This window comes from Brassica oleracea, chromosome C5 (genome assembly GCF_000695525.1).
Source record: "Brassica oleracea var. oleracea cultivar TO1000 chromosome C5, BOL, whole genome shotgun sequence".
In the NCBI taxonomy this organism is placed as follows: Eukaryota; Viridiplantae; Streptophyta; class Magnoliopsida; order Brassicales; family Brassicaceae; genus Brassica; species Brassica oleracea.
The window spans coordinates 15,530,504-15,551,348 of NC_027752.1; the positions used below are offsets into that span (position 1 = coordinate 15,530,504).

Genomic DNA, 20,845 nt, shown 5'->3' on the forward strand with positions numbered 1-20,845 from the left:
AGTTGAACATAAGAATAAATGATAAAACATGTTACCTGGCAACTGCGAAAGCATGTAGTCATTTATTTTATCCACTTCATCATTTGTGGGAGTAAGAATGGCTCGATGTCTATACAAATCCTTATTTGTTGAAGTTTGAAAAGCTTGTCCATAAACCTCTTTTTCCATAGTCTCGATAGGGTCTTCTCCACTATTTTGTATCAGCAAATCAGAAGGGATGTCAATCTCAACTTGACCGTCGTTAGGCAAATTTATTTTTCCATCTCCTATATCCAAAATCCAGTTTGAGAAGGATTCAAGCTCTTTTGCTGCATCATCAGTAAGACCAGCCAGCAATCTCATGTTTTTTGTTAGCTTCAGAACTTTGCAGTGCTCCCAAAGATATGACGAATTCAGAGCCGCCAAAACAGTCTCTGCTCTACCACCTCCAGGTATAACCGGTAAAATCTGTCTGAAATAATATAACAAACTTAATAAGGGGGATCAGTTTGATAATAATGTTACGCCTAGTAAAATTTCGGTTACATTTTAGATTTAAAGGCTTACTTTTGTACATTGCCTTTAGATTTATCGAAATACCAAATTTCGGTTACATTTTAGATTTAAAGGCTTTTTCTAAAATAATCTACATAATTTTCTTTAAAGGCTTACTTTTGTACATTGCCTTTATTTCTTTTATGCAAAACAAGAAATAAGAAAATCTTAATTGTTAGAACTATAATAGTTTTTAGTTTATTAAGGTTATTGGTTTATGTTAATTTTTTCTTTTTATAAAATATATTGATCAAAAATAAAGCTTATCGGTAAAATATATTGATAAAAAATTTAATATCTCTAAAATATTATTTGAGAAGTCAGTTTTCTATGTATCACACTCATGTTAAAATTGTAACTATAATATGCTATGATATTTGCAATTATGTTTTATAGGACAGTTTTTTTTAATATCAAGCTTATTTGGTGGATTTTCCTTTTTTATGAAATAAATTCATATATACAAACTAGGTGTTTTGCTGCACATATGCAGCTGTAAATATTTTAAATTTAAATTATATTTAAAATTAAAATTTAATAAAATTTTATTAATATTTTAGATTTTATTATTTTTGCCAATATTTTAATATAAATTTTTAAAATAATTTCCAGAGGATATATCATTTTAAAATATTTCCTTATATGTATTTGATTTTGAAACGAAAATAAATAAAAAGAAGCTAAAATTAAAATCTAGGTCATAAAAATATCAAAACTAATATATATGATGATTTTGATAATATGTTGAAAAGGAAAATTATTATTTGAAAAATATCAATCTTATTTTTAAATTTTCTTTTTTAAAATCAAAATTTTATATACATTATATCCACGTTTTAAATTTTATAAAACTTTCTCTTTTGTATATATATGATTTGGAAACTAATATGAAAAAGGAAAGCTAAAGTTTTAAAATCTAGCTGACTATATATAAAAAAAAGAGCTAAAATTTAAAAATCTAGCGGACAATATATCAAAAAGGAAAAAAGTTAAAATAATTGTATTAGATATAATAATTTAGTTTAATTTATTGAGGATATTTTGTAATTAGCCACTGTTAATATTAACATGAATGATATATATAGAAAACTTACTTTTCAAATAATATATAAAGATTGCATTGCGATTTGGTTTTGTTCTTAAATTCACCCCATCTTTTATCACCAATCAAAATGCCACCTAGATAATTAATAAAAACTATTAAATTTTATTTAAAAAATTTTAAATAGTTGAAAAAAGAATGATGCCTAACAAAACCCTAAATCCTAAATTCTAAATCATAAATCTAAATCTAACCCCTAAATACTAAACTCAAACCCGATACCCTAAACCCAAATAGTAAACCCTAAACCCAAACCCTATACTATAAACCCAAATCCGAAACCCTAAACCCAAACTGTAAACCCAAATTCTAGACCCTAAACTCAAACCGTAAACTCTAAATCCAAATCCAAATCCTAGACCCTAAACCAAATTGCAAACCTTAAATCCGAATTCAAACTTTTTGAGTTTTCGGTTTAGGGTTTACGGTTTGGCTTTAGGGTCTAGGATTCAGGTTTAGGATATAGGGTTTAGGTTTAGAATTTATGGTTTAGTATTTAGGTTTACGATATAGGGTTTGGGTTTATGATCTAGAGTTTGGGTTTAGGATTTAGGGTTTAGAGTTTGGGTTTAGGGTTTAGAATTTGGGTTTAGGATTTTGGGTCTAGAATTTAAGATTTAAGGTTTTGTTAGTGACATCATTTTTTTTTCAATTATTTTTGATTTTTTTTTAAAAAATTAATATTTTTATTAATAATCTAGGTGGTACTTTGATTGGTTATAAAAAGAGGAATGAATTTAAAGGTTCGACCCAGGGGTGAACCTAAGTTTTGTCCGACGGACATAAATAAAAGTGTAAACACGAAAATACACATATATTCAAGAGGGGTTTGAAGAAGGCTTGTTATTGAAAGTTTGAATGTCTTCCTCTGTCTCATTAAGCTTACGTACAAGAGGATATATATAGGAAGTTGTTACACGAGATATTGATCTCCTATATTTGCGTAACTACATTGACTAAGTACAACAAAATAAGAATATTGGAATATTCATTCTTTTACCCTCCTTCAGTTTGATCGGCAGCGGAACGAACGGTGAAACTGGTTCGAAAGGCGTTGAAAAGTGAGGAAGGCAATTCTTTTGTGAATATGTCTGCGTACTGATATGATGATGGTACGTGTAGCACTTTCACCTGACCAAGTGCGACTTTTTCACGGACAAAATGGAGATCAAGTTCCACATGCTTTGTACGTTGATGCTTAACAGGATTGGATGCCAAGTAAACGGAGCTCACATTATCACAAAAGATGAGTGTTGCTTTTGTGATCGGTAGGTGGAGCTCAAGAAGTAGGTTCCGTAGAAAACACGTCTCAGCTACAGTGTTGGCTACTCCTCGATACTCTGCTTCTGCACTAGACCTGGAGATTGTTTGTTGTCTTTTTGAGGACCATGAGATCAGGTTCTCCCCTAGATACACGCAATAGCCTGATGTAGATTGGTGGGTGTCTGGACAGCCTGCCCAATCAGCATCTGAATAAGCTGTTAAGGCATCAGTAGAAGACCTATATAGCTGGAGACCATGACCTTTAGTTCCCTGTATGTAGCGAACGATCCGTTTTAGTGCAGTCAAGTGTTGTTGGCGTGGATCATGCATGAACAAGCACACTTGTTGGACAGCGTATGTGATATCTGGCCTAGTGATGGTGAGGTATTGAAGAGCCCCTGCTAGACTCCGGTATTGTTTGGGATTGTCAATGCGATCTCCAGTGTCTGCGGATAGTTTGGTGTTGACATCCGCAGGAGTTGAGATTGGTATGCACTCAGTCATTCCCGCGCGAGCTATGATTTCAGTGGGCATAATGTGACTGAGAGAGGAAGAGACCCGCTTTGTTGTAGTCCACCTTGATGCCAAGAAAGAACTTCAATCGTCCCAAGTCTGACATTGGGAACTCTTTCTTGAGACTTGAAGTAATCTTTTCCAAGAGAGACTTGCTGGAACCTGTCAAAATTATATCATCGACGTAAAGCAAGAGGTAAGCAATGTCATTGTTCTGTTTGAAAACGAAAAGTGATGCATCCGATTTGCTTGTGACGAAGCCTAGCTGCTTGACGTACTGACTGAAACGTGCATTCCACGCCCGGGGCGCTTGTTTTAGACCGTAGAGGGCCTTGTTTAGCTTACAGACATGGTGAGGCTTGGTTTTGTCTACAAACCCTGGAGGCTGATGCATGTAAATTGTCTCAGATACGGTCCCGTGTAGGAAAGCGTTCTTGACATCTAGTTGTTTGAGATCCCAACCACGGCTGAGAGCAATATTCAGTACCAACCGAATGGTAGCAGGCTTCACTACTGGGCTGAAGGTCTCATCAAAGTCTATGCCCTCTTCTTGTGTTTTCCCATTAGCCACAAGTCTCGATTTGTGTCGCTTTAGAACTCCATCTGCATCAAACTTGTGCTTGTATAGCGACATTGAGTTAATTATATTTGCACCATAAGGCCTAGGAACCAACCCCCAAGTCTTATTCTTAATTTGAGCATCATACTCCTCAACCATTGATGGTTTCCAGTTAGAATCAATCAAAGCTTTTTGGTAAGTAGTTGGAATTCGAGAAACAGAGGAAGCTATGAGTGTGAATATTTTGCGCGGTTTGACTATGCCCAACTGTCCCCGCGTTGTCATTCTCGCAGGTGGAGGCTCAACTTGAGAAGATTGAGATGGAGCTGCGAGATGTGGTGAGGCTGAAGGAGCAGTGTTTAGGACAGGAAGGCTTTGAGGTTGACCTTGTAATATGGAAGTAAACAAGGGAGATGGGCTGTCGCTGATGTCAAGAAACTGATAGGAGGAAGTGTTTGATGAGGTTTTTTGAGCGGCTGGAAATGTGTTTTCATCAAAGACCACATGACGAGAAATATTGATTCTGTTTGTTTTGAGGCAGAGACATCGGTAACCCTTGTGGTTTGATGGATAGCCAATAAAGAGACAAGGAGTAGAGCGATGAGAGAGTTTATGAAGATTTGAGTAGTTGACATTGGGAAAACAGAGGCATCCAAACACTCTTAGGTGGTCGTATGTTGGGTTTTGACCAAACAGCAGAGAGTGTGGTGTCTTATGACTGATAGCAGAGGAGGGCACAATGTTGGTAACATGAGCCGCAACATGGAGAGCTTCTACCCAATAGGATGGGGCGAGCTGATCTTGAAACAACAAAGATCGAATGGCATTGTTTAGAGTTCTGATCATCCTCTCAGATTTGCCATTTTGCTGAGAGGTGTGAGGGCATGTGAATCGAAAATGAATCCCATTTGAGTTGAAATGATCAAGAAATCTTTTGTTATTGTATTCTCCTCCATTATCACTTTGAAAAGCTTTAATGTGAGCCCCAAATTGAGTTTTTATGAGAGATGAAAAATGGAGGTATTTAGAATAGACATCACTCTTTTGTCTTAGTGGGTAAACCCAAAGATAATGTGAATAATCGTCTAAGAATAAAATATAGTAGCGACAGCCGCTTAAGCTAGGAACAGGGGAGGTCCAGAGGTCTGAATGAACACGCTCGAATGGTTTTGTAGTTTTGCTATCAGATTTGAAAACTGGAAGTTTTATTTGTTTCCCCAATTGACAAACGTTACAAAAAGGCAACTTGTCTTTATTACAAGAGAATGAAGAATTGGAAAGTATGGTCTTGAGAGCATCGCTGCTAACGTGAGCAAGACGCTTGTGCCATAAGGAAGGCGCTTGTGAAACAAAAGCTGAATGAAGAGGTGTTTTATTGATGCTTGGTGGAACAGGATAGAGATCTCCGGAGCTTTCACTGCGGAGTAGAGTTCTCCGAGACAGAAGGTCCTTCACAGAGAAACCAAAAGGATCAAATTCGACAGAGCACCAATTGTCTTTTGTAAAGCGACGCACAGATATGAGATTTTTGACAATTTGAGGGGCAACAAGAACATTTTTTAAAGCCAAAGAGCGAGTTTTGGTGGGAATAATAGAAGTACCAGAAGAACGAATGGGAATTGATGATCCATTACCAACAATCACCGAGTTTCCGGTGTTCAGATTAATAACAAAATGGAGGTTACCTGAGGAGGATGCAAGATGCGAGGAAGCTCCTGAATCCATCTACCAGTTTGGGCTCGGTTCAGCCAATGTCATTGTATTGAAGGCCTCTGTAAAGTAAAGTCCGTCGTTGGCTGAAATCCTTGAGCCGCAAGGTGAGCTTCTTGTTGTGTAGGGAATGGGCGTGGTGTGTAGGCTCGCTGGTTCATTCCTCCTGCAGGGTACTGCATCCACTGGTTCATAGGATTCCAGTTATTGTAAGGTGGCCAGTAAGGAGGAGGCATGCTCCAGTTGTTGGTGTATTGTGGTCGGTGGTTATAGTTGTTGTTGTTGTGGCGTCCACGACCACGTGATCCACGTCGATTTCCTCTATTGTTGTTCTTGTGCTGAGAGCGCTGATGCTGATTGTCCTCTGATGGGGTCGTTGTGACCAGAGCAGTTGAAGAGGAAGGCGTGTCAACGTGTGTTGCAGTCGCCTTGGTTGGGTTCTTCAGCCTCGTTTCCTCAAGTTCAAGCATGTTCCGTGCTTCCTCAAATGACGGGGCTTCTGATGCTTTATCACATTGATAATGTGATCGAATTTTTCGTTGAGACCATTCAACATATACATCACGAGAGTCTTATCGCCTACCGGAACCTCGACGTTCTCCAGGAGATCAGCAATGGACTTAAGACCCTGTGAGTATTCTCGCACCGTCTGATCGCCAATTTACTTGGTGCGGAGATCATTGTCGAGCTGTATAGCTCGTGACTCCTTGTTGTTACGAAACTGATTTTCTCTTCGTAACCAGATGTCTCTGGATGTGCCACCGGTTTTGAAGGAAGATTTGAACAGCGGCGGAGCAAGGGTTCCGTAGATCCAAAGCTTGACAAGTCCATCGCGCTTCTTCCAGGTGGTGTCATCATCGCCGTCTGGAACAGACGTTCCATCGACATGGCCTAACAAATCGAATGTAAGGCAGTGCGTTAAGAAAATCTCTCTCCACGCATCGTAATTGAACACATCAAGATCCAAAACCAAGGGAATATGGTGTTTGATGTTGGTCACACCAAACGCTCTCTCAATTGTTGCCATGGAGGCGTATTGTAGAAAAGACAAACGGAAGTGGCGAAGAAAAGAAAGGAAAAATAAAATAAAATAGGGAAGATGGCATAGAGAAGGTTCAAGAGAAAACCCTCTCTGATGCCATGAAAGTTTGAATGTCTTCCTCTGTCCCATTAAGCTTACATACAAGAGGATATATACAGGAAGTTGTTACACGAGATATTGATCTCTTATATTTACGTAACTATATTGACTAAGTACAACAGAATAAGAATATTGGAATATTCATTCTTTTAGTTATCAGTGCTTATAAACTTTGAACTTGGAACTTTGTTCATCCGTTCTTGGAAGCTACCGTCTGAATCGCGTTGCATTCTTCTAGTAAATTTAGCAAGTTGTGTTCAGGGGCACTAAGTGATGGCAAGATGGAACGATTAGGCAGGCGATGAGGTTTTGGTGCTGAACCATCAGATTCAGTAGAATTCTCATCTTTCATAATCTGCAAATCACCTCTTCTCCTCATAGACGCAGAGACTCTCTCCTTCCAGATTCTTCCATCCTGTTGTGCATCAAATCCCAAATATCAAAAGGATCACTACAAAGATTACAAATTTCAAAACTTCAGAGCTTTTGTATAAGCAGCTATACTTAAGATTAACAAAGAACCATTGGGGTTACATTAAGAATGGATGGTTCGGGCAAGGGACATTGAATCGGTTGATCATTGTCCAAAGGCTCGACCGGATGGATGTTCCACTGGTTTAAATTCTGTTGCTACTTCAATACCATGAGTAGCTGCTGTGGTAGTTGATGCAGTAACATCAGAACTTGGAGCCAATACTTCCTTATCATCCTGATTCAAAGAGACAGACGATTTTTCTATAATAACTTTATTAAATTATTAAATGTAATTCGGTTCAGAAAAGCCAAAATTTTGAAGCATGGCCATTATATTAGTAAGGAAGTAACACAAAAGACCCATCCTTTGGTCGAATCTGCATTTGAAACGAAACGAAACGAATTCAAGCCATATCATGAATAATGGAGAATCTAATCTAGTGTTTTGAACCAAGCAAAGATCTAAACATGCTCTATAGATTTGAACGTCGAGAGCAGAAGAATTGAACCAACAAAAAAAAAGAAAAGAAAAAAGGTTGAATCTTCCTGAAACCCAAAAGCTCAGAGAGGAAAAAGAAAGCTTACGATTCCTGCTTCTACCAACAGAAAAAATACCAACCTTTGTTTGATTGAATCTGAAATCTTCTAAAGATCTCTAAAGACGAAATCTCCCTTCGATCTTGACTTTGGATTTTCCCGAGAAAAAGAGACAATTAAGAAGAAGTTGTATGTCCCAAGAGTTTATGTTTAAGAACGTTAAAGAAGACGAAAGGTGTTGCTTTATAAGCTTTGCTTTGCTTAAGCAGGTAGGTTCTTGTTACTTGTTGTCCCTCAACTCTGTTCCGTTAACTGTTCTTTTCTTTTTTTTTGTCCCTCAGCTTTTCTTGGATTTGGTAAATCTAATTTTCGCCAGTGATGTATGTATTTTATTGTATCTCACTAAACGCATTCAAGAAAACACTAGTGGGGAAATTTAAAAGAAATGTTGTTGAGTAAAGATAATTTTGTTAAAATAAGGAGAAGAACTAAATATCGAGAGCGTGAGAGGGACGCCTCCACTTCCGATCCAGTCCACGCCTCCACTTCCGGCTTCTGCGAAACGCAACAGACAACTCCACAAACAGATTTTCTACCAATCCGCGAGGGGCGCAGGAAGACGGCGTTGGATTTACGGCGAACGCCGGAGCTCAAAGCGAGACGGAGCTGGAGGGAGGTTGGAGTCCACGTGGCGGTCGCAGAAGCCATGGTTGGTGGTAAAGAGAGGATAAGAAAAATCACGAGAGAATCGGTAAGAAGTTCTCTTTAACCCGTAACACGGAAGCGGTGCTCAGAAGATGGATGGACCGCCTTGTCTAAGCTCTGGTGGTCTCTACCGCTGGAGGGAAGACGCGGTCGCAAGAGGAGTGGGTGTGGTGGGCCTGTCGTATGGTCAGTGGTGATCCGGTTCTTGGGAGACAGAGGCTTGCACAGATCTGTCGACGCCGGTTTTATCTCCGAGGGGTGGAGGCTTCGTCAGCTCCGCCGTCGTCGGTCAAGTTTCCGGGATGTGAAGGTATGTTCTTCCTTACGTCGCCGGCTGTGGTGGTCCGTTACTTTGGACTTTGGTTCCTTTATGTGTGTGAGCTGTTTGGCTCGCGGTTAAGTGGGTATAATTGGATCTTGGATCTCAATCGGATGAGGAATCGTTGACATCGGTATACTCTCTCCGAGTAGAAGAAGGAAAAGCTTCGATGATAGCTGTGCTTCTAGTCGGGAGCTCTGCATGTTTTGAGTTCCGGCGAAGCTAAGGGCAAAAGTGTGGTGTTTCTCCGCCGCCTGTCCAAAGTGTTTGGTGGTGCAAAGTCGGAGATGATCTCACGTGGTCGATGAACTCTCCGGCGTGAAGACTTGGCTGCGGAGAACAACTACGGAGGTGTGGAGGCTCTGCAGGTTAGGAGCTCCGCCGAAAAATGGTGTCGGTGGCCGTCTCGATTCGGTGCGACTAGGGCGATATGTCCGCGTTTGTGTATTGGGCCGGTTGGGCCGTACTTTCCCTTTTGGCTTCGGCCTGTTCGTTGTAATTGGCCGGTTTGTATTATGGGCTTTTGTTTCAGTACGCTTGCACTTGGGCTTCGGCCATGGGCTTGACCCATTTCCTTTTTAATAAAATTATCGACGGAAAAAAAAAGAGGTAATTTTGTTATTCATGTCACTGTTCTATTCAAGCCTGTTTGAAATCATATTTCATACATACATTGAATATCTAGGTAGTTGCAGAGCCGATCAGATCGAATCGAATCGTATAATTGATTATTTGGATGAAGTGAGTCCAATTAAGATTAACTTTGAAACTTGGATATTCGATTTATGCTCACCTATATTCAAATTGATCTAAAAGAGTTATAACTCGATTAAACCTAATCCCACAAATGCTTATCCCCTATATATATATATATATATATATATATATATATTAATTGAGTATCCTTTTAAAAGTTGCAACCTTAAGTTTGTACTAATTAAAAAGAGAACCTGTTTAAGCGTCACTTAATTAGGAAGTCAATTTAGCTTAATTGGCAGCTTAAGAATCAATTGAAAAAAATGTTGGTCTAAATCCAATTACTAGGAAACATTATATTAACCCAAAATATAAGAAGCGTGTATTTTTTCCTTAAAAAAAAACTACAGAATTACCTAATATGATTAACATATAGCAATTAATGACTATGAATAATAAAGATTTGATAACAATTTTTGCATCATTCTTCATTTTTGTTAATTTTATATTATTAAAAAAATTAAACAATCACATTAACCATATAATAAAAAAATAGATTTTTTCTTATATGTTATATTTTGAATTTTTTAAAATGTCTTTAAATTACAAAAAAAGAGGAAACCTTATATGTTATATTTTAAAAAATTTAAAACGACTTTAAATTACAAAAAATGAGGAAACCTTATATGTTATATTTTTCTTATATGTTAGATTTTTTTCTTATATGTTATATTTTGAACTTTTTAAAACGACTTTAAATTACAAAAATGTAAGTTTTACTTAACCATACAACTAAAGGCATTAAAATGACATGTATCAATTCGATGGTTGATCTGAAACTTTTCAAAACCATATGGAAGATAAATGTCAAAATAATACAGCCGTAAAAACAGTACTGTTCATTTTTTCAAGAATGTGTTCGATGGAAAAAAATAAAGTTTTTGTGTCATAATTTGTTAAATGTCCAATCCGATCAACCCATGCTATATTAATTATAGTTTAGTTCCACAATTTTTAATAAAAATTGATCCGGTCCATCGGAAAGAAATTATATAATAACAACAAAAAACATTGTATATGTATAAATAAAATGATCAAATATATTAAAAAAAACTATCCATAATATATACAAATAAACTCAGCAGGTCTTATCCTAGTTATTATATTATTAAATCAGATTGAATTGGATCATGGATTTACTAATGGCCTAAGAAGTTTCCATTTGTTGAGGAACTAGGTCATATTTAGGTATATTTTTAACAGAATAAGAGTTTAGTGAGAAAAGGATAGAAAAACAAGAGTATAAACCCTTTTTGGGTAATAAGTAAAACATTCAGACAAAATTTGCAATTTTAGAAAAATAAGTTTTCGATGTATAAATTCATGAAAACCTAAATTGAACAACGACTCTCGTTCGGCCGTTTCAGCTCTCTCAATCGCAAACAAAAGAAAGAAAAAAATGGCTGGAAAAAAGCAAGAGCTTCCCGTTTCGGGTGAACCCTTAGCCGCCGTCGAGAGTCCAATGACAGACACGATAGAGAAGAAGAAGAAGAAGAAGAAGAGCAAGAAGAACAAACACGCAGAGGTGGAAGTTCCTCAAGAGGTAGTCGATAAGGGCGAGGAGTTGAGTAGTAAAGAGAAGAAGAAGAAGCGTAAGAGAGAGGAGAAAGAGATGGAGATGGAGAAGGAGAAGAAGAAGAAGGAGGAAGAGAGTGAAGTCCCCGAAAAGAAGCTGGAACCTGAGGCTTCTAACGGAGGAGGAGGAGAAAGTGAGCAGAAGGTTGTTGTCACCGGGAAAGGTGTGGAGGAAGCAAAGTACGCAGCTTTAACATCATTTGCTGAGTCGGAGTTGCCTGCGAATGTTCTTGATTGCTGCAAGACTTTCCAGAAACCTTCTCCGATTCAGTCGCATTCGTGGCCGTTTCTGTTGGATGGTCGCGATCTTATCGGGATTGCGAAGACCGGTTCAGGTCAGTAATGTCTTTGTCTTGGTTAGTAATGGATTTTGAAGATTGTAACTTTGTGATTTTGGGTGTGTTTTTAGGTAAGACATTGGCGTTTGGGATCCCTGCGATTATGCACATGTTGAAGAAGAACAAGAGTGGTAAAGGAACAAGGAACCCGACTTGTCTTGTTCTTTCTCCGACAAGAGAGTTAGCTGTTCAGGTTAGAGATATAAACCAGTTTAATATTTCATGTTCTAGTTAATAAAGGTTAACCTAGTCTTAGTTTGTGGTGATATGGTTTTTGGCAGATATCTGATGTTTTGAGTGAAGCTGGAGAACCGTGTGGTTTGAAATCGATTTGTGTATATGGTGGAAGCTCTAAAAGGCCTCAAATTAACGCTATTCGTTCTGGAGTTGTAAGACTTGTTGTTATCTCCTTTTTATGAAGAAACACACTGTCTTGTGTTTGCTGATTATGACTTGTCTTTTTTTTAGGATATTGTCATTGGCACACCAGGTCGTTTGAGAGACCTGATTGAGTCTAATGAGCTCCGTCTCTCAGATGTTTCCTTTGTGGTAAGCAACATAACAACATCTTTTTGTTATTTGACTTAGGATCATCATATAAGTTGCATCGTTATTGCATGTATTAGACAGTAACAGAAACTCGTGTGTTGCAGGTATTGGATGAAGCAGATCGAATGCTTGATATGGGTTTCGAGGAACCAGTCCGGTTTATTCTGAGCAAAACGAACAAAGGTAAAGTGGTAGAATCCCATTTTTACCTAGCAATCTCATCATATCATGTCCAATGAAAGTTTGTTCTTCTGTCTTGTAGTTCGTCAGATGGTTATGTTCAGTGCAACTTGGCCTATAGATGTTCACAAACTGGCTCAGGAATTCATGGATCCAAACCCGGTCAAGGTTTGTTTTCCTCTTCAGTTTTTTATCTTTTCTTTGACCTACAAAGTTGTTTCATTTTCTCAATGATCAAATCAAATTTGTTTCAGATAGTCATAGGTTCTGAAGACTTGGCTGCCAACCACGACGTTATGCAAATCGTTGAGGTATGTATATGATAAATCCCTAGAGCAAGTTATGTTTTCTCCTCCTCCTCCTTCAGTCGCATTCATTCCTAACAACATGTCTTATTGAATTGGCTACGAATGCAGGTCCTGGACGATCGTGCTCGTGATCAGCGCCTTATTGCTTTACTAGAAAAATACCATAAATCACAAAAGTATATATTCTACTCAATTATCCAAACTCCTTACCAGATCTTTGTCACCCATACTAACACCAAGTTTTTTGTGTGTTTACAGGAACAGGGTTTTGGTATTTGCCTTGTACAAGGTGGAAGCTGACCGTCTCGAGCGTTTCCTTCAGCAAAGGTTTGATATTTTTTTGTTCCTAAATCACCTCAACAGAAAAAAAAAAAAAAAAAACAAACATCTTTGAATAATTTTGCTCCAGAAGCTGCATTGATTCTAATCTTTACATAACTATATAGAGGCTGGAAAGCTGTATCCATACACGGAAACAAAGCACAGAGCGAACGTACCAGGTCTTTGGCATTGTTCAAAGAAGGATCCTGTCCCTTGCTGGTACGCAACTCCATGGGTTATATAATAGTGTAATAATAACACCTTGGCTGGTTTTGAAAACAGAGCATTGATACTGTTTTATTAAATTTGTAGGTGGCTACTGATGTAGCAGCAAGAGGGCTCGATATCCCTGACGTGGAAGTTGTGATAAACTACAGTTTCCCTTTAACGACAGAGGATTATGTTCACAGAATCGGGAGGACGGGAAGAGCGGGTAAGAAGGGTGTTGCACATACCTTCTTCACACAACAGAACAAGGTAAGTTAAGTTTGTTTACCTCAGATAATCTTAAGCAGAGTTTTCTGAGATAATTAAAATATTCTTGTTGTCTTCTTGAAGGGTCTTGCTGGAGAGCTTGTGAATGTTCTCAGGGAAGCTGGACAAGTAGTGCCTACTGATCTTACCAAGTTTGGCACTCATGTAAAGAAAAAGGTTTGATTCTTGAGTCTCCCTCCACACACACACATTGTTTCTTCTTCTTCATCACCTAGATATGTAGTGGTTGATGTGTGTTGTCTTATTAAAAATTGCAGGAGTCAAAACTGTATGGAGCTCATTTTAAAGAAATAGCAGTTGATGCTCCAAAGGCTACGAAGATCACATTCGCTGATTCTGACGACGAAGACTAGTTTTTCTTATTCGATTAGTTTTATTATTGTTATAGATGGATATGAAAAACTTCCGTTTGATTTTCGTCTCGTGTGTCGGCTCGGCCTGAATAACATATACATTTTGTTTCAGCATTTTTAGTTATATTTGTATGCGTTTATTAAGATGGTATTCTTTTCCTAAAATACATTTACTGAATCACACATCTACACTACTTTCTTTGTTACCTTTATCCTTCTCAAAGGTATATAGTTATTATATGAGTATCATGGAAGAAGACTTGTAGTTTGGAGTCAAGCTATTCTCTCGGTAGCCGCCGGTTAACCTGAACCCAAAGCCAATGTTGCCAATGTTGAGAATCATCAGAGATTCTGTTCGTTTGCAAATTACGTGTTAATGTGACTAGTCGCAAATTTGTAGATTGTTGTTCGTTTTACTGTTGCAGCGCGATTTTAGGTCTCTGAGAAACTATCTATCACTCGAGTTCAAAACTTTGTACTTGGTTGTAGTCAGCTTTTATGTGGGACTTCAGACGATCATCGCTTTCTATTCTATCTGAGTGATCCTCATCAGTCTCGGTTTAACATGTCTAACACCAAGCATAATCCCTTCCCCTAAATAAATGGTCGAGAGCTTTAGCAAACTCAATCTCTGGCATTTCAATAGAAAAAATATAACTGGACCGGCAGAACTTTTTACTGTCACTAGAGTGGTATCGAACCTTTAAACACTTCTTGCAAACTCCAAGATCGTTTTTTATTCTTAATTTGTTATTTCCCTTTTATATTATTGTGTTATACAAAATTCTAAAATAATTTTAAATTCAAGAAATCAAAAATGTAGTTTTGCGAAAAATGGAATTCTATTGTTTTTAATTACCTTTTGTTAATTCCCCATTTTATTGTCAATTTTGTTTGTTAGAGATAAACCTGAACATACTTTTTTAAAATTTGTTAATTTCCTATATATTAATTATTTTAAAAGAATGAGATTTTTTTATGGGTAATTCTCTCAAACAGCCTTCAATAAAACCTCTTTTGGTCATTTTCCTCAATGTAAATCTATTTTTGTAAAAAAAAACTAAAATTGTTATCTAAGGGAATTTTTCTTTTTTATTGTAAGAAAAAATTCTTTACAGACATATATATATATGATTTGATCTTGGATAAATATCATGGCGAACAAATAATATAAAATTATTTGAGATAACTGTACTAAGATTTCTTAAAGATTTTAAAACATCTAATTATCAGATTTACAGATTTTCCTAGAGAAAAAAATGGAAAACTTTTAAAAACAGAGAAAGGAAAATAGTGGGAGGCTTGGTTCCCAAGTAAGTTAAAAAGGAAGAGTTTCGAAACATAACAGTACCCAATTAGGAGTCTGAGCTCTTTAGCCTTTACTCTCTCTTTATAAAATCAGATGAGATTAATCTCTAATAATTCTCATCCTCTCCACTTTCGTTTGCTTTGAGACCCTAAACTATGTCGAAAAAGAGAGATAAAAACACAGAGAGTACGTATTACGATGATCATCTTGCGGCTGCGGAGAAAGAGATAAGCTCGAGAAATTTCTGTACCTTGGTTGATGCCGCCGTCCTGTTATATGAAGAAGAAGCAGAAGCAGACCGTATATTAAAATCGGGGACTCTGTCTGAAAAAGAAGAAGACATCGAGTATGGATTTTTCAATGCCTTCCCAAGGAAAAGAAGGAGCCCGTCGAAGAAATTTCTCCGGTCACCAAGCCATGAAACCCTTAATGAGGCTTCTACTTCTTCATCACTTTTCGACCTTAACAAGACCCCAGATGATTCTGAGACAGATGCCCCAGCGAACCCTCTTCAATGTTTTTATGTATCTTCTCCTCAATCGTCTCTCACTCCTCATCCTCCTTCTTCAACTCTAACAGAGAAGACAAACCGCAAGAGACGTGCCCTGCAAGAAAAGCGTATTAGTGGTGGTAAATCCAAGAAAGTTAGGGTTCCTCCTTTTTCATGGAAAGGTAGAGCTAGTCCGGAGTGGCTGGTAAGTTTACTGGAAGCAATGGCAGCAACGAGAGGAGAACTTGTAACCGAAGGCCCGTGGCTCATCTTTGAGAAGAAGCTGACCAGTACAGATGTCGACCCAGCACAGAGCCGTCTCTTATTGCCTTTCAACAGCCTAATCCGTAACGACTTCTTGACTCCCGTGGAGTTGAGAATCGTAGCAGAGCATCAAGATGAAAAGAACGGAGTTGGGGCGATGCTAGTGGATCAACACAAGAAAAAGTGGGGTTTGATTTTGATGAGGAGGGAGATGATGAAAGGAGCAGGGAATGGAACCTTGAACTATGCTTTGATCTGTGGGTGGAACGATGTCGTTCAGGGTAATGGTTTGAAAGAAGATGACGACGTCAGTGTTTGGTATTTCAGGTGGCGCGAACGTCTCTGCTTTGCCCTTGTTCTTCCTCCTCCTCCTGACATGGCACAGAGTAGCTCATCTCTTGATCTCTCTGTCTGAAAAGTTTATCATGTCTGTTGTTGGTTGATCTATTCTCACTGTGTTCTTATGTCAGGGGATTGTTGAGGTTTTTCTTCGATTTGTTCCTAGGAGTCTGATCTGTTGTTTTAAGATCTTTGCTATTGTATGAAGTTAACAATTTAATATGAATCTGGTGTCTTATTTTCTTTGCTTTACTTACTGCATTGATTAATTAATTAATTTCTCGAAGGATAAACCTGTATGGTGGAATTGATCTGATCTCTCTAGTTTCAAAGAAAACCCATCGAACAAGAAAGTGGCATAGTTAAACTCACCTAGTCCCGAATCATATGCATCTTGGGGAGGCATCTGCAGAATCTTTGGGACCATTTAGTGTCTCCTAACGTCCGTCAAACAACACCTTAACTATGGTAAACGACATTTTAACCATGATGAAAGATGACTTTTTCGTATCTTTTCATTATGTTGAGCTGATTACCCCTTTTAAAATAACCATTTGTTACCTTCTGTAGAACTTTACAAGGTTCAATCAGTAAGATATGGTAACTGGTGTACTGCTTGAATGATTATCGATCAAATAGAAACTCCATAATTAATAATCGTATAAATTAATAAACAATATAAATTAATAAATTCTATCATTACTGAATTAAACTAGTATTAAATATAGCACAATTCGATAAACAACAAGATAATAAATTTTGAAAATCCTTATATAAAAATATATGGTCTTAATATAAACATAAATTAATAGCTAATATATATAACTTTTATATAAATATTAATAAAACATTATACAATTTATTTTTTTTATTTATAATTAAGTATATCCTTAACTTTTTCAGCACTTAAAAATATTTTGATGTTATTTTGTCGTTTACACCTAAAAATGCATCTACATTTTTTTTGAAACACTTTTTTTTTGAAACACTATGCATCTACATTTTATAGTACATATTTTCTACATATCAAATAATCAAATGAGAACACTATAAATTTATATTTGTAAATTGAAGTCAATTATATACCGTAAAAATCAGTTACTTTTCCTATTTTAAAATAAAAATATATTTCTAAATTTATAAATCATAAAAAAATTCTATAGATTCATAAAATCCCAACTTTAATAATTTATGGATTACTGTATAAACAAAACGAGAAAACAATGCATTCTAGAGAGAATGCGCTAGGGCTGGGCAAAAAATCTGAATCCAAAGAACAGAAAAAGAAGTACTGAACCCGAAACGAACTGGTTAAATATTCAAATGAGTTTAAAAATTTGGTATCTAGAGAACCAGAACCAAATCTGATAAGAACCAAATTATTTCGGGTGTCCGAATAGATTGGAATCATATTTTATGATTAAATATATTAATTATTTTTATAATATCCAAAAAATATCCAAAATATATAAGATATTTGGATGATGTCCAAAATAATTGAAAATATATACTAATAGTCAAAAGTAAATATCTAAATCGCTACACGATATTCAAAACACCAAAATATTTAAAATATGTAATGATTCTTTATCCAAAGATTCAACCTAACCAATTATTATGTGAAGTTTAGGTGTTTTGGCATATATTATTCAAATTTATATGTTATATATTATTTTTATTTTTAGATTGTGAAAAATTTAAAGTATATATGAATTTTAACCTTTTAAAATAATTTAAATGGGTTATCCGAACCCGAACCGAAATTTTTAAATACCCGAATGAAGTTAAAATCTTTAAATCAAAAACGCCAAAATTAAAATAGACCCGAATGAAACGCGAATGGGTATCCAAGTAGCCATCCCTAACACTGCAACAAAAAATAAACTATTTAACTTCTTTCTTTTTCAAGAATGGACTTCGTTTTATTGACTATCATATTGGGGAGGTATCTACAAAAACTTTTGGACCATTGAGTGTCTCCTAATGTCGGCTAAATATGTAACGGACCGACTGTGCACAGCTAATGGGCCACCCACGCCGGCTCATTCAGCCCGTGGGTCCCATCCCATCCGACGGACAGTGCATTAATTATTTTTTTGAAGGTTCAAAATCATTGTTTACTGACCTTGCAATCATCACGTGACCTTTCCCCATGCTTTGGACTCACTCACACGGTATCGCGAAGCACTTTCCGATAGGTCACCCATCCTTCCACTACTCCAGCTCAAGCACGTTTAACCGTGGAATTCTAAACAAATGCGTGACGGAAAATGTAAGCGCACTTTGGTGACATAGGTAGCCAAATCAATTCTGTTAAGTCTTTCCACGTACCACAAACCTGTTAAGTCTTTCCATATACCACAAACCGGAATGTTAAAATTTACCCCTGTTAAAGAACGCAACACCCTCGTTTCTCTGCTTCTTTCTAATTCAGTTTTTGGTTCTTGGTTAATTTTCTTAGGCTAGTCAATCCACTATAAATGTAGGTTGTATGAAATGTGTATTAAGCGTGGTCAAGCGGTAAGGTAGACCTGGAAAGGTGCTAATCACCCCAGGTTCGAAACTTACTATCTCAGATTTATATGCTTGTGTGGCCAAGAACATGAGTATTTAATTCTCATTTTAGCAAGCAAATCTGTCCAGTACCGGTGAACATGCCTCCAAAAGATTAGTTGATTGGGGTCTGATCTGTCGTATACCCCGGTCATAAAAAAAAGTGTATTTGTTGTCATGCTACTTTTCTAATACTTTCGCTCTAAATATGGGCATGGGACTCGTACTTTTAGAAAGTCTTATTAGTTTATATATTTCAATTGATTTAAAAATCTATATAGTATTTACAAATCCAAATAAAAAATACAAATTTTTACAATCTGATATATTAATTTTAATTAGCATTTACAAAATATGGAGAGTTTTCTCGGATTTGAGTTTTTGTATTTTTAACAAATAGATCTTTACAAATTTATTCAAATCCGTTATGAATCAAATTCATCAGTAAATATGTTTGATTGAATAAAACTTGATTTGAATTAGAATTTATAAATCATTAAACAATCTATACCATTATTTGCGAAATAATTTTTTTTATTTGAACTCACACGTTAAAAGTTAGACCGGTTAATGTTGTTGTTACCCTTAATAAATTTTTATATATAACTTATTATATAATTAAAAACGAAATTTATATCAATAATATTAAATTTTATGTTATATTAGACAATTGAGTATGAACTAATATAATAAAATTGTCAAAAATAAAAAAAATTATTTAAAAAGGATAATTTTTATACATACTGTGTTATTATCCAGAAATAATATTTTAATTATAAATTAAAAAATTAAGGTATAAAATAATTTGTAGTTAAATATTAACCAGACAAAAACTATTTGTATAAAGAAATTTTATAAAATATTTTTAATATTTGAGTATTTTAAAATTTCAATAGAATAATATATATATATATATATATATACTGATGAAAAATTTATCATGTATAAATAATTTAATTTTTGATTTAAAATTTTCGACAACCTAAATGATAACTTACCAAATCGATTTTTGAGTTAATAAGACATGAACTAATAAGTATTCGTAAAAAGATAATGTCTGTATGTGAGGGCAAAACACCTAGTTAACATATGATTTTAATGTAAGTTTTAAAATCTTTGAATCAATAACACTAAATTTAGTTTACGTTCCTGAATCCATTATAACACAGCAACAAATAACACCCAACTATAAAATTACTTTTTTTCTTACAACATGTTATTCTATTTTTTACATCATGTGTTGAGGAAAAACACAAAAAAATGTGCGTGTGGGCCCGGGCTATGCTGGTCGGTGAGAGATAATGATCGTTGCGCACGTAGCTCATCGGACGGTCATCCTTCAATGCAGACAAATGATCAGCTGATCAGCTCTCAGATTCCTGCTCTTATAAAATCATCACAGATGTAAAGTTCAAAGATCAAGAAAAGAAAAAGGAATAAAACAGAGAAGATACAAAATATGGATGCGGTCTCCGCCGTTAACCAAACCCTCCCAATCTCCGACGATGAAGCGGTAAAGTTCACCACATACTCCACCGCAGTACACAAAGTCATCGTAATGGTCAACGCTGGACTTATAGGACTACTCCAACTAATAAACCAACAGTCCTCTGTTTTGGAAACACATAAAGCAGCATTCTTGAGTTTTTGTGTATTCGCTTTGTTCTACGCGATTCTTCGCGTCCGTGAAGCCATAGACGTGCACTACAAGAAAACAACAAGAATACTGAGGGAAAAAATCGTCGGAATTTCGTCGGAATAACGTTATTCCGACGACATACCGACGAAACAAGTCCTCGGAAATAATTCCTCGGAATTTCTTTTTTCCTCGGAAATCCCTCGGAATTTTCCGACGGAATTCTGAGGAAACATATTTCCGAGGAAATTCCGAGGATCACTTGTTTGTCGGAAAACTCCTCGGAATATACCGAGGGAGAACTTCGTCGGGATATCTCCTCGGAGTACTCGATCGATCGATGCGTTTTTGGACGTATATTCATCGATCGATCCGTTTATAAAAAGAAGTTCGGAATATACCGAGGAAAAACTTCCTCGGAAGTCCCTCGGTATATTCCGAGGAACATGTCCCTCGGTATATTCCGAGGAAAGGTGTCCCTCGGTATATTCCGAGGAATATGTCCCTCGGTATATTCCGAAA

The 20,845-nt window shown here is 36.4% G+C and overlaps 2 protein-coding genes and 2 pseudogenes across 2 annotated transcripts; 2 read left to right on the top strand and 2 right to left on the bottom strand.

Annotated features, from left to right (window-relative positions):
• Nucleotides 1-5,725: 5,725 nt before the first annotated feature.
• Nucleotides 5,726-6,735, bottom strand: LOC106344611 (annotated as a pseudogene).
• Nucleotides 6,736-6,817: 82 nt separating this feature from the next.
• LOC106344612 lies at nt 6,818-7,573 on the bottom strand (annotated as a pseudogene).
• Nucleotides 7,574-10,964: 3,391 nt separating this feature from the next.
• Nucleotides 10,965-13,899, top strand: LOC106343170 (DEAD-box ATP-dependent RNA helicase 5-like). Its single transcript, XM_013782318.1, has 13 exons — nt 10,965-11,523; nt 11,598-11,719; nt 11,808-11,915; nt 11,995-12,075; nt 12,180-12,258; nt 12,338-12,423; nt 12,510-12,566; nt 12,672-12,739; nt 12,822-12,890; nt 13,010-13,103; nt 13,197-13,361; nt 13,443-13,535; nt 13,637-13,899. The coding sequence occupies exons 1-13, from the start codon at nt 11,013-11,015 to the stop codon at nt 13,730-13,732; spliced, it is 1,629 nt and encodes a 542-aa protein (XP_013637772.1). The 5' UTR covers nt 10,965-11,012; the 3' UTR covers nt 13,733-13,899.
• Nucleotides 13,900-15,105: 1,206 nt separating this feature from the next.
• On the top strand, nt 15,106-16,210 carry LOC106294127 (B3 domain-containing protein At1g32030). Its single transcript, XM_013729730.1, has one exon. The coding sequence runs from the start codon at nt 15,197-15,199 to the stop codon at nt 16,208-16,210; it is 1,014 nt and encodes a 337-aa protein (XP_013585184.1). The 5' UTR covers nt 15,106-15,196.
• The last annotated feature ends 4,635 nt before the right edge of the window (nt 16,211-20,845 follow it).

Excerpts from the sequence above, each read along its gene's own strand:
- LOC106343170 (XM_013782318.1), top strand. The coding sequence starts at position 11,013 with ATGGCTGGAAAAAAGCAAGAGCTTCCCGTTTCGGGTGAACCCTTAGCC. Across the intron at positions 11,720-11,807 it reads CAAGAGAGTTAGCTGTTCAG|ATATCTGATGTTTTGAGTGA; the intron begins GTTAGAGATATA and ends GGTTTTTGGCAG. Across the intron at positions 12,891-13,009 it reads GAGCGTTTCCTTCAGCAAAG|AGGCTGGAAAGCTGTATCCA; the intron begins GTTTGATATTTT and ends ATAACTATATAG.
- LOC106294127 (XM_013729730.1), top strand. The coding sequence starts at position 15,197 with ATGTCGAAAAAGAGAGATAAAAACACAGAGAGTACGTATTACGATGAT.